At 30.4% G+C, this 13,908-nt stretch overlaps 1 protein-coding gene and 1 pseudogene across 3 annotated transcripts; both read left to right on the top strand.

Moving 5' to 3' along the window:
- The first annotated feature begins 3,072 nt into the window (after window positions 1-3,072).
- On the top strand, window positions 3,073-10,921 carry LOC133822099 (carbonic anhydrase 2-like). 3 transcript variants are annotated; one of them, XM_062254321.1, is made up of 10 exons: window positions 3,073-3,267; window positions 3,842-3,913; window positions 7,524-7,585; window positions 7,844-7,984; window positions 8,636-8,684; window positions 8,823-8,939; window positions 9,072-9,125; window positions 9,786-9,871; window positions 10,273-10,378; window positions 10,512-10,921. In XM_062254321.1, exons 2-10 carry the CDS (start codon window positions 3,860-3,862, stop codon window positions 10,677-10,679), a joined length of 837 nt encoding a protein of 278 aa, XP_062110305.1. In that variant the 5' UTR covers window positions 3,073-3,267; window positions 3,842-3,859; the 3' UTR covers window positions 10,680-10,921. The 3 variants fall into 3 exon arrangements, with proteins under 3 accessions (XP_062110305.1, XP_062110306.1, XP_062110308.1); XM_062254322.1 differs by having other exon boundaries at window positions 3,132-3,267; window positions 3,839-3,913; XM_062254324.1 differs by lacking the exons at window positions 3,073-3,267; window positions 3,842-3,913 and adding an exon at window positions 7,035-7,188.
- Window positions 10,922-11,813: 892 nt separating this feature from the next.
- On the top strand, window positions 11,814-13,404 carry LOC133823640 (probable glucan endo-1,3-beta-glucosidase A6; annotated as a pseudogene).
- The last annotated feature ends 504 nt before the right edge of the window (window positions 13,405-13,908 follow it).

Raw genomic sequence — 13,908 nt, 5'->3', positions numbered from 1 at the left:
TTGCTGGGCATTGGCTCACGGGTGCTATGTGGTGCAAGTTGACCACATAGCATGAGTTGGAGAGCTTAGGTGGCGATGTGTACATATGTGGCCACTTGACCACCACGGCCAAGGTTTTTCAGAGGAACTAGGGTTAAACCCTATTTTTGCCGCTTAGGTCGGCGGGTTGTAATTTTTGAATTTTAATGACCATTTTGGAACTATAAACAACTTTGTAAACGTTTACTATGGGATCCCATGTACAATTTAATATTTTAATGAAACATCCATTCCTTTTAACCGAAATTTTTAACCCTGGACTATTACTCACATTTAGATGCACGTTTATGGCCTAATGACTCACTTAGCGAGTTAAGCACTATTTAAAATACACAGTGTGACGGTCTTGGCTAACCAGGGCGTTACATGCATCTTGCTTGACCACCACGGGCGAGGATTCACAGAGGAACAAGGGTCGAATCCTAATTTTGCTGCTTAGGTTGGCCTGTTGTATTCTTTTGAATTGTAAATGACCTTTTAATGTTTATTTTGGGATCCCATGTACGGACTTAAACTTTTTAATGAAATGATTACCTTTTTTGATCAAAATTTTTAACCCTAACTTGTTAATTACCTTTAGTTACACATTTATGACCAAATGACTCGATTAGAGAGAGTTTAGTACCATTTAAAAGTACACAGTGTAACGGTGTTGACTATCTTGGACGTTACATAAGTAGTGCTGGTTTGTTTTTTAAGAGTGCGCGTATGATGTCAAGCATCAGGCACTGCTTAACGTCATAACCTCTATTATCACATCAGGAGGTAAAATGTCAAGATGCTCAACTTCAAAATTTTACGTGTCGTAAAAAAAATTAAGTAGCGATTGTGACGTATTCATATACAAGTTATGTTATTGCACTGTCACACTTCTTCCATTTCAAGATTTTTAAAAGTCTCCCATGTTTATTTTTGTTTTATAAAAAAGTATCATTTTCACCTTTTAATTTGAACTAAATAATACTTTTGATTTAAAAAAATTATAATAAACTATTGTGTTACAAAACAAACCAAAATTAATTGTACCATAGTAAATAATCTTATAGAAGAAAAAAATTGACCTAAGTAGAGATTAAATTTTGGTAGAAATTTTGTAAAGTTTGAATTTTAAAAAATACAAGGTCAAATTTGATATTTAACTAAAATTTAGGGTTGGAAATAATATTTTCTTCTAAATTTAAAGTTGAAGGGAACAAAAATTAAATATCAAAATCTTCTCATCATCCATTTAAAAAAAAAAATCTTCTCATAATGGGAGAGAATAATGAACCACAAATTTCAAGGCAATACATATACTAATTTGTGCATAAACGACAAACTTATAAATTCATATTTTCTGTACAACAATATTTTTAGATGAGATATTATAGTTTTAAAAAATAATAATTTTGCTGCGACATTTTCATCTTAACTCATTCAAATTTGGACAGAAGACAAGCAATATGAATAGTATAATAAAACGTTAAATCACTTACCACATACAAGTTTGGGTTAAATTTAACCTAAATAAAGGAAAAAGTTTTATTTCTTTTCTTCGATAAAGATATTTATCACATGGGGTGAAAACAAAAGCAAGTTGCAAATCAAAAGCAAAAAATGAAGTAAAATCAAAACAATTAATTTGTCTATTTATAAATATATGTATTTTTAGAAAAAATCCTTAACTATTTTCATTCTTTATCTTGATTTTGGCCTACAAAAGATTGAAAGATTCCATCAATGAGATTCTTGCTTACCAAAGCTTTTGGTGGGTGTTAAAGATGGCTTTATTGACATTTTGACTCATCCCATGTGGTGAGTTTGTCTTTTTTTTAATGCTTGAATGAGTTCCAATGTCTGGCAAAAGGAGAGAGAGGGAGAGTCATAGCCTTTATCACAGTTTGATGAAAAAACAGTTCTGATGTAATAATGTTATAGAAATCGAAACAATATGAGTTTAATTAAAAATCAAAGAAGTGTGATGAATCAGTAAAAAAAATCACAGTTTAAAATAATCTTAATACTATTTTATTATTTATAGTTGATCGCACTTCATTTCACTTACAACATACTTTGTTAGAGATAGTAATTTAAGAGCTAATATGTAATATTAACATATTTAAATTAAAAAATTTATAACCAAAATGAGACAAGAATAAAATTTCAAGCATAAAAAATAAATTATATAGTTAAATGTGCATACAAATTGTATCAAATGATGATCAAATCAAATATATGTGATTATAATGTATATCTTTATCCTCGTCTTTTTAGCATAAAACTTATTAAAACCGATTATTAAAAAGCCATATTTTTAAAATTTCCCTTTGATTTTACATGAATGCTTCCTAAACTTTTCACAGTTTGTGATCAAATTTTTTTAAAATTATATATATATATATATTTTACAATCAAATTCTTATTAGTTTGAAAAACAATGACAATTAAGTGTAATATATTGATAATTTGTTAATTAATTTTCTTATTTATAAGGGTTACTTTTTAAAATTTCCAGTGTACTCATTGTCCAATTTTTTTTTCCAATGTACTATGATTTTATAAATTTTGTAGGCATGTATATATATTTATATAAAAACAAAAGAAAATACCAATTTTGTCTTTTAAAAAAATAACACATAACATGAAGGACGTAGTAGTTATCTTTTTTAAAACTCAAACCTTAATTGTAAAAATAAATTTCTGAGGGATCAAATAGCAAAATAATGAAAATTAATTGCGTGTGTATATATTAAAAATAAAAATGAAAAAACTAAAAGAGACTTATCAAATTAAACAAAACCTGTGTCCCAAAATGGACCCTCTATCCAAATCCAATCCATTTTGAAGCTTAGCGTATAGTAGTAAAGGCCAAGAAGAAAGAATATGCGTAATAGAAACAAAAAACGACTTGAAAATTTTAATGTTATATATAATTCGTGAAAACTTTTTGTCAGTTTGTTAAAAATGCAAACATTTGAACATGAAAATTTCTGGATTTAAGTGGTTCCCTACGACTTAAGGATTCTCATCCTCAAAACCTCACATAAGGATAGGATCACTCTAGCAACTACGTACTCTCATTACCACACTTCACTTTCCTTCTAATAACCCTTTCTTTCATATATAAATATAATGAAAAAGTGCTTCAAATTCATTGTTGAGTAAATTTTTAGGGCCAAGCTGGAACTGAAAAGAAGACCAAATTAGTTAACCAAAACAGATATATTACTTAGCTTCAATTATTTTCAGGTACATTCACTTTTCTTCACTATGCTTTCTCCGCGTCCATTGTGTATGTATATGTATATAAATATATATATATATATATACGAGTTGGTGTATTTGAAGAGCCAGAGGGCATATATAAGAGTGAGTTAGGTCACTTATTCTCTTTTATATGTCTTTTCTAGGGTTATTATTAATTTTTTTAAAAGAGACTTTGAGTCAACTATTCTCCATTGATTGAAGTCTTTGCCTCTCTGGTTGTTCATGTCAAAAACTTAATCAAATACCATATAATTAATACATAACTATTAGCACACACCCAACTCTATTCAGAAGACTAGTCATAACATTTCTAATAATTTAATAAAAGTCAAAAAGAGAAGAAAATGTCATATTATATGTGCTGTATATCATGCTTAATCTATATTTAAGTCATCATAATTGATCTGTTTACCCTATTATTGGTATTATTTTAAAATATAATCTTTTTAGGGGAAAAAAATCTATGTATTATACACACAGTTGCCCCTTTCCATGTTCTAATTAATTAAATTCATATAATATCTTACTTTTTTCAGTTTAATGTTGTGTTTAGCAGAGTAAGTGGTAGTACAACATGGCTGGAAGCTTTAAAAAGTGTATGCTTCTATGTTGTTCGGCAAAAGTTTCGGTAAAATCTCCTACTTTTACATTATAAAGATTTATATGTTTATTTGTTTTATTCTAAAATATTACTAGATTAGATAGTATCATCCTTATCATAATAAATATTTATTTATATAGGTAAGACGTGAGGTGACGAGGTGAGTGACCCTAATATATAATCATATCATATTAATACATGACATGACATGAACCAATTTAGCTGTCCATTTTTTGGGAACTTGGACCAACCAAAACTTGCCATGTCACAACCAAATAAAATTAAATCTCAAATGGAGCTCACATGACAACTTTAATTATGTGTGTTAGGAAGAAGAGACATAGAAAACACGCAAGTGATAAGGCTCGTATATAGAAAATGGAGAGGTGAAATTACTATTTAGATCACGAGCTTTATGAGCAACTTTTTGATTGAATACAATCAAATTATATTCTATTATATAGATATAAAATACATATTATGTTTTTTTTTCCTTGTGAAAAATTGTTTGCGCGATTTTTTTTTTTTTTATGATTACGTGTATTAAAATTATTTAGGATATTTTATAAAATTTTATAAAATTTTAAATAATTTATCGTATCAAAAATTATGTTCAAATAAATTATTTTTCACACGTATTGAAATTGAATATTTTAAATAACTACAATTAATACGAACATAAAAAATATTATATCAAAAATTATTCACAGACTATAAAACAAAAGACATGTACCCGTAGAAATATCCAAAAAGTATATATATATATATATATATATTTTAATTTGCATAAATTATTAATTAAATTAGTATCTGAATCATGAAACTTCTCATCCCCAGTTCGCATACATCTAGAAATAAAGTGTGCTTGTTTAGCCGTGTTATATCTAGGTTGGTCTACTTCAAGACCGGTCTCATCTGACGACGTACAGACAACGTTCCACCGATTTTCCATTATATATATTAAAACTGGGGTCTTCTTAAATCCAACAAAAACATTACTACTATAATCTAAATAAAAAACTCAAAATAAGTGGGTTGGGTCATTTTTTTTGGATCATGATAGTGTTAGTGAGTTCTTATATGAGGCTGTTATTCAAACCAAAAGCCACTTATTTTGAACCATAAGATGTTGTCTCTTCCTATATGGTCCACATTCCACAAGAGTCTTAAATTTATCTTCACTCGACTTTGTGAAGGGTATATATCTATATAAAAATTTATATACGTATAATGTAATAATAATTTAAAAAAGAGGTCCCTTTTGGCCTTTAATGGGGATTATTGGGAGTAGATATCCAAGTTGCAAATGAAGCTCTTCTGTCATGAAAATGATGTCCTCCATTTTGGAGGTAAATCTTGATGCCGTTTTGTGATAAACATTATTTTTAATTTTGGGACTACAAACTACTCTTTTAATCCACATTATTCTTCTTTATGGTATAAGATTCTCTAGCTTGAATCTCACAACCACAAAAGACTCTAAACTCATTATCGATTTGTCCTTGCAATTTTTATGTCCTATCACATCATGTTATGATTTATTTATTTTTAAATATAAATAATTGGAATATCGATAATGAGAAACCATAGGGAGCCCAACCATTTGATACAATTTTTTTTAATTAATGTAATTTAATATTAGGTCTCAAATTTATAACATCATAATAATATTCAAATAATTAACATTCTTATAAAAAGTAAAAATGAGGCGGGTAATTGGTGGGGGTGCTCCCTCCGCGCCGCGCCACGCCGCGCCCCATCCTCATTTATCAATTTAACCCCATACCCATTTATCATTTTAATCCCCATCCTTGCATGTTTCTCGTCAAGGGGTGGAGAATACTCGTGAGGAGGGTGGGGAATCCCCGTGAGTATCGATTTATTTAAAAATAAAATAAATAAAAATAAATTATCTAAAATTAATATATTACACTATATTAATCACTTAAAGTATTAAATATGTACAAAATAAAATTAAAATTACTAATATTCTACAAAATCACATAAAAAAAATACGTAAAATAAATTAAAAAATATTTTTAAATTAATAAAAAATACAATGGGATTCTATCGGGCGGGAGTATTATCCCTGTCCCAGTCCCACTTAACATTCGAGATTTGTAAATAAACCCCTTCCTTTTTTAGGCGTAGAATCCCCACGGTTACCTGCAGCACCCGTTTCGTGGGGAAAATTTCCGTCCCTAATATTAAAGAAGCTCTCATTGGGATTGTGCAATCCACCAATTTTATTGATTACCAAACTGTGAATTGGTTTAAAACTTAAAAGCTTGAAATATCATTTTCCATTCCCAATATAATGGAATATAAAAGGGGAATAAAAAGTCAATACAATTCTTTAAGGCAAACAAATTTCAAACTTGTGGATAAGTGACCCTTGGCACCACTGTATGTCAGGTTACAAGAATTCTATAATAATAATTTTTTTTATTTTTCTTGTGAATTATTGAATACATAAATCATGAAAGGTTAATTATTATTGTTATTTTTAATAATAATAATAATAGTAATAATAAAAGGTTTCTTTATAAAAACTTGGTCATTTATGAGTATCGTCACCTTCCCACCACCACTCTACTCATCACGCGGCACCCCCCATACGTTGTCGTTTATTGACTTTTACCGGTTCTTCCGCTAGCGAGGCCGGTTGTTTCACTCTTTCCTATTGCTCCCTCTATTTTTAATTAAAATAAATAAATAAATCAACTCTCCACTTATCGTATCATAATTTTATAAATTACACACTTTTTAAAAGCACACTGAATACTTATCAAAAATTAAAATAAATAAAAATACTGAAAAAATCAAAGGCATATCCATCTCCGTGTAAAGTGGCATTGATTAATTCATTTTATCCTTTTTATATGTACTGTTATTACCATCTTTTTTCTATAAAAATTTTCCTATATATCCGCTATTTATGACTATTTCTTTTCGTTTTTTTGTAACAAAAAATTTCTAAAAGGTTTGTAAAAAAAGATAAATCTTCGAAGATGATATTATACTATATTAGTATAAGATAATTCGTAGTGTGCCATATTAATATTATTTGCCTTTTTGGGCTATAAATTATACTATTTTTAAAAAAAAAAAATCAATAAATTAAATTATTAGTTAAAAATAGCTTAAGTGGGAGGCACTATAAATATTGGCCTCTTGGGTCACGCTAAACATGAGAGTTTAGAACTGGTTCTAAATTTTTTTTAAGGAAAAAAGAAAAGATCAGCAGCAAATTCTGAGGTTAATTCTCTTCAAACCCGTACGATCAATCTTACATAACAGAGGTTCGTATAGACGCTTCTCCATTTATCTAGATCGGCCTGTATAGTTTTTCAATTCGAGTTTTTTGTTTGTTTTTTTGGATCAAAACCACATATGTTTTTCCTTTTATGAATTTTGCGATGTATATCATAGTTCGTTTTCATGACCGGTACTGAATTTTCTTACTTGTGTTTTTGAATTTTAATTCTCCGATCTTCAACGTCGAAACTCTGATTCTCAACGTATAAATTTTCAATGGATGATTTTATGCATATGATTATATCACTGACGATCAATAAATTGATCAGTTCAATTTTTTATCGCTCAATCTCTGTATATATATTTTTTAATTTCACAGAAAGAAGATATGGGTAACGAAACATACGAGGACGCCATTGCCGGACTCACCAAGCTTCTCAGGTTTTTTTTTTCTTTTCTTTTCTTCCAAACAATCCGTGTTTTTTCTTCTTCTTTGTTTCGGTAATTCAACGAGAAAATAGTGTCCTTTTGTGTCATTTCATATTGGCTCCCACTCCCAGTCGGGTTTGCAGACAAAAACCGCTTACTGTGGGTTACGTAGGATCCGACTTTTGCGGATGAGATGAGTCTCCCGCGAAAATATTGGGTCCCACATGACGTGTCAGGTTATCTAACGGTTTCCCTCCTTTTCGGTTTCAGCGAGAAAAATCACCTCGGGGAGGTCGCCGCCGCCAAGATCAAACAACTCACCTCCGAATTAGAGGTTTCCGGGTCGGATCAATTTGACCCGATTGAGAGGATCAAAACCGGGTTCAGCCACTTCAAGACCGAGAAATACGAGTAAGCCTTCCTTCCTACTGGTCTTCCATCAATTTTAAATTTTATATCATTAAAAAAACAATAATTCTATATTTTTTTGGTCACATGTATTCAAATTCAAAGCACCCATTTGCCCACATACGTTGACTGTTGTTTAGTTTATTAATTTTTATTATTATATCTATATTTGTTTTTGCTAAAATTGATAAACAAATGTAAAATATTTATCTAATTAAATAGGATATTAATTTTCCTTTAATTGATAAAATGTGACATTACTAGGATATTAATTTTCCTTTATCAATTTTCCTTTAATTGATAAATTATAATCGGAAGAACTTATCAAGAATTCTAATCATTGGTATAAATTGAGCAAAAATAGTAAAGAGAGAACTATATATTTTTTTAAATAGTGGCGTGTACTACACAAGAAAGATTCTAAAGTAGTCATACTGTAGGAGAAAAGCATAAAATGCCAGCAATTATTATTTATTTTATTTAGTTTATCTTTTGTAGTTATTGTTTAGAATTTAGAGAAGTATTTGTTTGGTTCTTAATTGGTACGTAGTAATTGGTTGGCCATATTGTTTTTTTTTTAATTATTATGAAATATATTATATATTAAGTTTTGGTAACTCATAGGGTTGTTGGTGGAAATGAATTTTTTTTCAGGAAGAATCCTAAATTGTACGGCGAACTAGCCAAAGGGCAGAGCCCCAAGGTGTGTAGTACTCCTTTATGTAACATTATTTTTATTTTGTCATTTCTTAGTGGAATATCTACTTGCCATTTTTTTTCTAGTACAAACTAATGTTCAAATTGAGTTAATTAATCACGTAAATTATGAATTGGTATGTAGTTTTTGGTATTTGCTTGCTCGGATTCTAGAGTTTGCCCCTCACACATTCTGAATTTCCAACCGGGAGAGGCCTTTGTGGTTCGAAACATAGCCAACATGGTTCCACCCTATTGTCAGGTTCGACTCAATCTAAAATTTTAAATAACAATTATATGTTTAGAAAGAAAGAAAAGCTAAGCTGTATTTAATAATGAATTAAATACTTCATTGTACCTTTGACTTATAGTTATAAGTGGTGGTTACTTGCAGACAAAATACTCTGGAGTGGGCGCGGCCATTGAATATGCGATATTGCATCTCAAGGTGAATATTATAAGCCTCTCCTTTTTTCTTGGTGCCCAACTTTATTGTGTTTACACATCATTTTGTTCTTCCTTCAATCATGGTGCCTTGATTTTATATATATATAAAAATAAAAATAAAATATTTTACAAATGTCTGTATGGCATTAGTACTCATCCCAACCAAGCCCATGTGCCCACCAAACAACTAGGAGATGCTCTTTTTTTGCCAATGGATATAATCTTTATATCCCTATTCCGAGCTAGCTAGACCTTATGACTTTGAACATCAATCAACAAGTTGTCTTTTCTTTAGGTTACTTAATTAGTAATCCTTTTCTATACTATAATCAGTCCTTTCTTTTGTGTGGTTCAGGATAATTTGTAGTTGCACATCCAAAATAGATTGATCTATATATAAATATGTATTTATACAGAGTATCTTTTTTTTGGTTGGTGCATTGTATTTTAGTTTTGTAAAATTTGATATCAATATATTTTGTTTCACTCTCTTGCTGTCTGATTATGAAGCATTGAAATTAAAGAATAAAGATGTTGTCTATAGAACAACCAGCCTATTATATAGATGAAGAGGAAAATAAAAAAATATGAAATGAAGTGTAGAGAAGGTTCCTTTTGTATGAAACTAGAGTTTAAATAGAGAGTATGATTCAATTTTCAGGTGGAGAATATTGTGGTGATTGGACACAGTTGCTGTGGAGGTATAAAGGGGCTCATGTCTATCCCTGACGATGGGACCACAGCTAGGTACCCAAATCTTACTAATGAACTCACTGATTGAATTTTCGGCTGGAAAGTTAAAACTATCAAAAGTACATGTTAGTATATATTTAGAATCTTAAACATAAATTATTATTTATCACTGTTAGAGGAAGTAAAGCCAACATTAATAAATACTTCAAATATGATATAGTATATAGTATAGATTCACGCCAGATCACCTAAAGATGAACCGAATATTAACAAAGTGAAATAAAGGACTACTATTTTTGTAGTTTGTATGTCGTACAAACCCTTTTGTAAGGCATCATAATATAAAAATAAGAAGTTATGACTTATTATTGTAACTTTTTAGACTCTCTTTTTTTATCAGAAATTTGAATATATGTTTGACTATTATATATTCCTTTTTTTTCACTGGGTGTCAGTGACTTCATTGAGCATTGGGTACAAATATGTGCACCAGCAAAGACCAAGATCAAATCAGAGTGCAGTGACTTAAGCTTCTCTGACCAATGCAGTAACTGTGAAAAGGTAATAATACTATTGTTATTATTACATATGTCTTTTAACCCTTTTGATGATTTTCAGCAACATCCCATTAGATCATCTTCTTAATTTGCCTCTTAAAGTTAACCTTTTTTGGTGTGGAAATAATCTTGTGCAGGAAGCTGTAAATGTTTCGTTGGCTAATTTATTGACATATCCATTTGTCAAAGAAGCCTTGGCAAACAACGCTGTGTCTATCAAAGGGGCACACTATGATTTCGTCAAGGGAAATTTCGAACTCTGGAATCTCGATTACAAAATTTCACCAACCATACTAAATGCTTAAAATTACATATATATGCAGCCCCAGCATCCAACTTTGGAATCGAGCTTTTTTTTTTCTTTTATATATATATATATTTAATATATAAATATCATAATGTTTTCCTTTAAGGGTACTCCTTGTTTGTAAATTTTCTGTTGTCTTGTTATCTTGGCAAAAATAATATTGTAGCCTCAATGGCACATATACATCTTCTGTTTTTGTTATGCTTAATAATATTGGTTTGTTACCTTTGTTTTTCTCAATCTGTATCCCATTTTTCGTTAAAGTGCTTTAATTAAAATACAAATAATTAAATAGAATATTATGTTATTTGTGCTATAGGAATCATCACCTATCACCTTCGACATGAAGGGTTATCAGTTATCATTTAAATAAATTAAATTGATATAAAAAAAAAGGATAGGCAGCTTTATGCACAGGGGCTGTCTACCTTATAATATATGCATATATTAATTATATAATTAATTGCGAATTTCTAGCTTTAATGTTGAGAAATGTTTGGATCAAGCTTTGTCACATTTATTTTATAATAATCAGATGGTCAGAATGTAAATTATGAAGGGGTTTCGATCAAACTCATTACTTGAGAGCTCGAGTTGAATATTCTTAATTACTCCATAATTAGCCTCTAAAGAGTAAAATATGAATTGTGAAAGCCTTAAAAGGTCAAATATTACAAATGATTAATTAGAGTAAGTTGAGAAAAAGAAAAGTGGGATATTTATATACTTAGTAGATTGACTAAGAAACAATTGGGCAAATATGAATATTAGGTAAATTAAACGAGAAACATTTACTTTTATCCAATACAACTTAAAGAATGTTTGAACATGATGACGTGTATGGATAATCTGGTATAACATGTTGAAGAAGTAGTTTTATGTTGTCAAACACGTTTAAGCTAAGTCAAGATCACACTATATAATTAAAATCGTAACTTCGATTTTTCTAATGATGGTGATCATATTTTTATAAGCAATGTCTTTTTCATTCTCGTCACTCACTTGACGACATTAGCCATTACCAGAAATTTCACATGACTTGTACTTTATAATATTTCTTTGTTTATTTATTAAATCTTGGGAAGAGAAAAACGTTGCTTTGATTTTAACCATAGGTTTGAAACTGGGATATATGGTGTCCAGAAGTATTGATCTTGAATGGTTGGACTCGATATTCCATTCAAAAGAACTATATATTATTATTATTTACGAAAAAGTAAAAGAGACTGTCAAAAGATGTTTAGGATTTTATTATACTTAAACTATAAATTAAGTAATTATATTCATTATATATACAAAAATAAATTAAAGATAATATTCGAAATATATAAATAAATATTAAAATACAAATATATATGCATTAAAAACTTACAAATATAGAAATTCAACTTCTAAATAATTAAGATAAATAATTATTTGGTATCCTTTGTTTTATTAAAATACAAATTTGTTATCCTATATTTTCAATGATATTAGTCAGATACCCTATAATTTAAAAGGCTATTTAAGTTTTTTACTCCCCCGAACTATTACATATGCATTATCGTGCCCCTCGAATTTTTCAGGCCGTTAAAAAATCCCCCCGATCTATTCACAGTCATGTAAATTAGGACTTCCGTCCAATTCCGTTAATTTTTTGTAACGGGAGGATAATGTGGCCTTTTTTTGACATATTTATGATGACACGTGGACTTATAACCCGCTGACATGGAAATTTAATTTTAACCCAAATAAGAATAATTTGTTATAAACCGAATTTTTTACAACAAACTTAGAACCCTTTGTTCATACTCTGTTTCTTAGTTTCATCTTCCTGTAAGTTTTCTATATACTCAGTCAATCCCTGAAATCGTTTTGGGTTTTATTAAAGTTCAAATTTTTATTATTTTTTTTTATGAACAGGTGTAGAGATCTCAGGCCAAGTAGGTGTCAACTATGGTCAACTGGGGAACAATCTACCATCTCCATCCCGATCAGTCGAACTAATCAAATCCCTGAAAACGAAACGAGTCAAAATCTACAATGCCAACCCAGAAATCCTCACGGCGCTTAAGAACACTGGTCTGCAAGTGTCGATAATGGTGCCAAACGACATAGTCAAAAACATGTCCACCAACCAAACACTCGTCGATCAATGGGTTCACACCAACCTCGTCCCTTTCTACCCAGAAACTCTGATCCGATATCTCATGGTCGGAAACGAAATGCTCGACGGTTCTGATAACTCAACCTGGTTCAGTATCGTCCCAGCCATGCGAAAAATCAAGAAAGCCCTTAAAACCCATGGAGCCCACAAAGTCAAGGTCGGTACAACTCTAACCATGGTTTTTCTCCAATCTTCGTTTCCACCCTCGAACGGAACTTTCAGGTCTGATATTTCGAGTTCGGTGATGAAACCCATGTTGCAGTTCTTGAATCGAACCAAGTCCTTCCTCTTCCTCGATGTGTACCCGTACTTTCCTTAGTCTGTTGAACCCAACAACATTAACCTAGACTACGCTCTGTTCGAGTCAAGGAATATCACCTACACTGACCCAAAATCTGGATTGACCTACACCAACCTCTTTGACCAGATGGTTGACTCGGTCATCTTCGCCATGAAACGAGTCGGGTACCCGGATGTTCGGATATGGATCGCCGAGACTGGTTGGCCCAATGGCAGCGATATAGACCAGATTGGAGCTAACATTTACAACGCCGCCACTTACAACCGAAACGTGTGAAAATTGAAACTAGGGTTATAAGTTAGTTGTAAAAAGTTCGGTTTATAACAAATTATTCTTATTTGGGTTAAAATTAAATTTCCATGTTAGCTGGTTATAAGTCCCACGTGTCATCCCAAATATGTAAAAAAAAGGCCACATCATCCTCCTGTTATAAAAAATGAACGGAATTGGATGGAAGTCCTAATTTACATGACTGTGAATAGATCGGGGGGATTTTTTAACGGCCTGAAAAATTCGGGGGGCACGATAATGCATATGTAATAGTTCGGGGGTAAAAAACCTAAATAACCAATTTAAAATCATACATAATTAGTACCTTAGACCCAAATTTAGTCAACAAAATATTAACTGTCATTAATTATATGAGTTTTAAATTCAAATTCAATTACTATGACAGTTTAGTTATATTGATCAAATTTGAATTCATTTTATTAAGTATATATATGTACGATCTTAAATTATAAGGTACCATATTAATACTATTAAAAATATAAAGTATGA

This window comes from Humulus lupulus, chromosome 3 (assembly GCF_963169125.1).
Source record: "Humulus lupulus chromosome 3, drHumLupu1.1, whole genome shotgun sequence".
Taxonomy (NCBI): domain Eukaryota; kingdom Viridiplantae; phylum Streptophyta; class Magnoliopsida; order Rosales; family Cannabaceae; genus Humulus; species Humulus lupulus.
Note: the sequence above shows the minus strand (reverse complement) of the source record. Positions and strands in the feature narration are given on the sequence as shown.

What these genes read in the sequence shown, in the direction of transcription:
- LOC133822099 (XM_062254321.1), top strand. Translation starts at nt 3,860, where the DNA reads ATGGCTGGAAGCTTTAAAAAGTGTATGCTTCTATGTTGTTCGGCAAAA. An exon ending in CCAAAGGGCAGAGCCCCAAG is followed by an intron (nt 8,685 to 8,822) that starts GTGTGTAGTACT and finishes ATTGGTATGTAG; the next exon opens with TTTTTGGTATTTGCTTGCTC. An exon ending in AATGCAGTAACTGTGAAAAG is followed by an intron (nt 10,379 to 10,511) that starts GTAATAATACTA and finishes AATCTTGTGCAG; the next exon opens with GAAGCTGTAAATGTTTCGTT.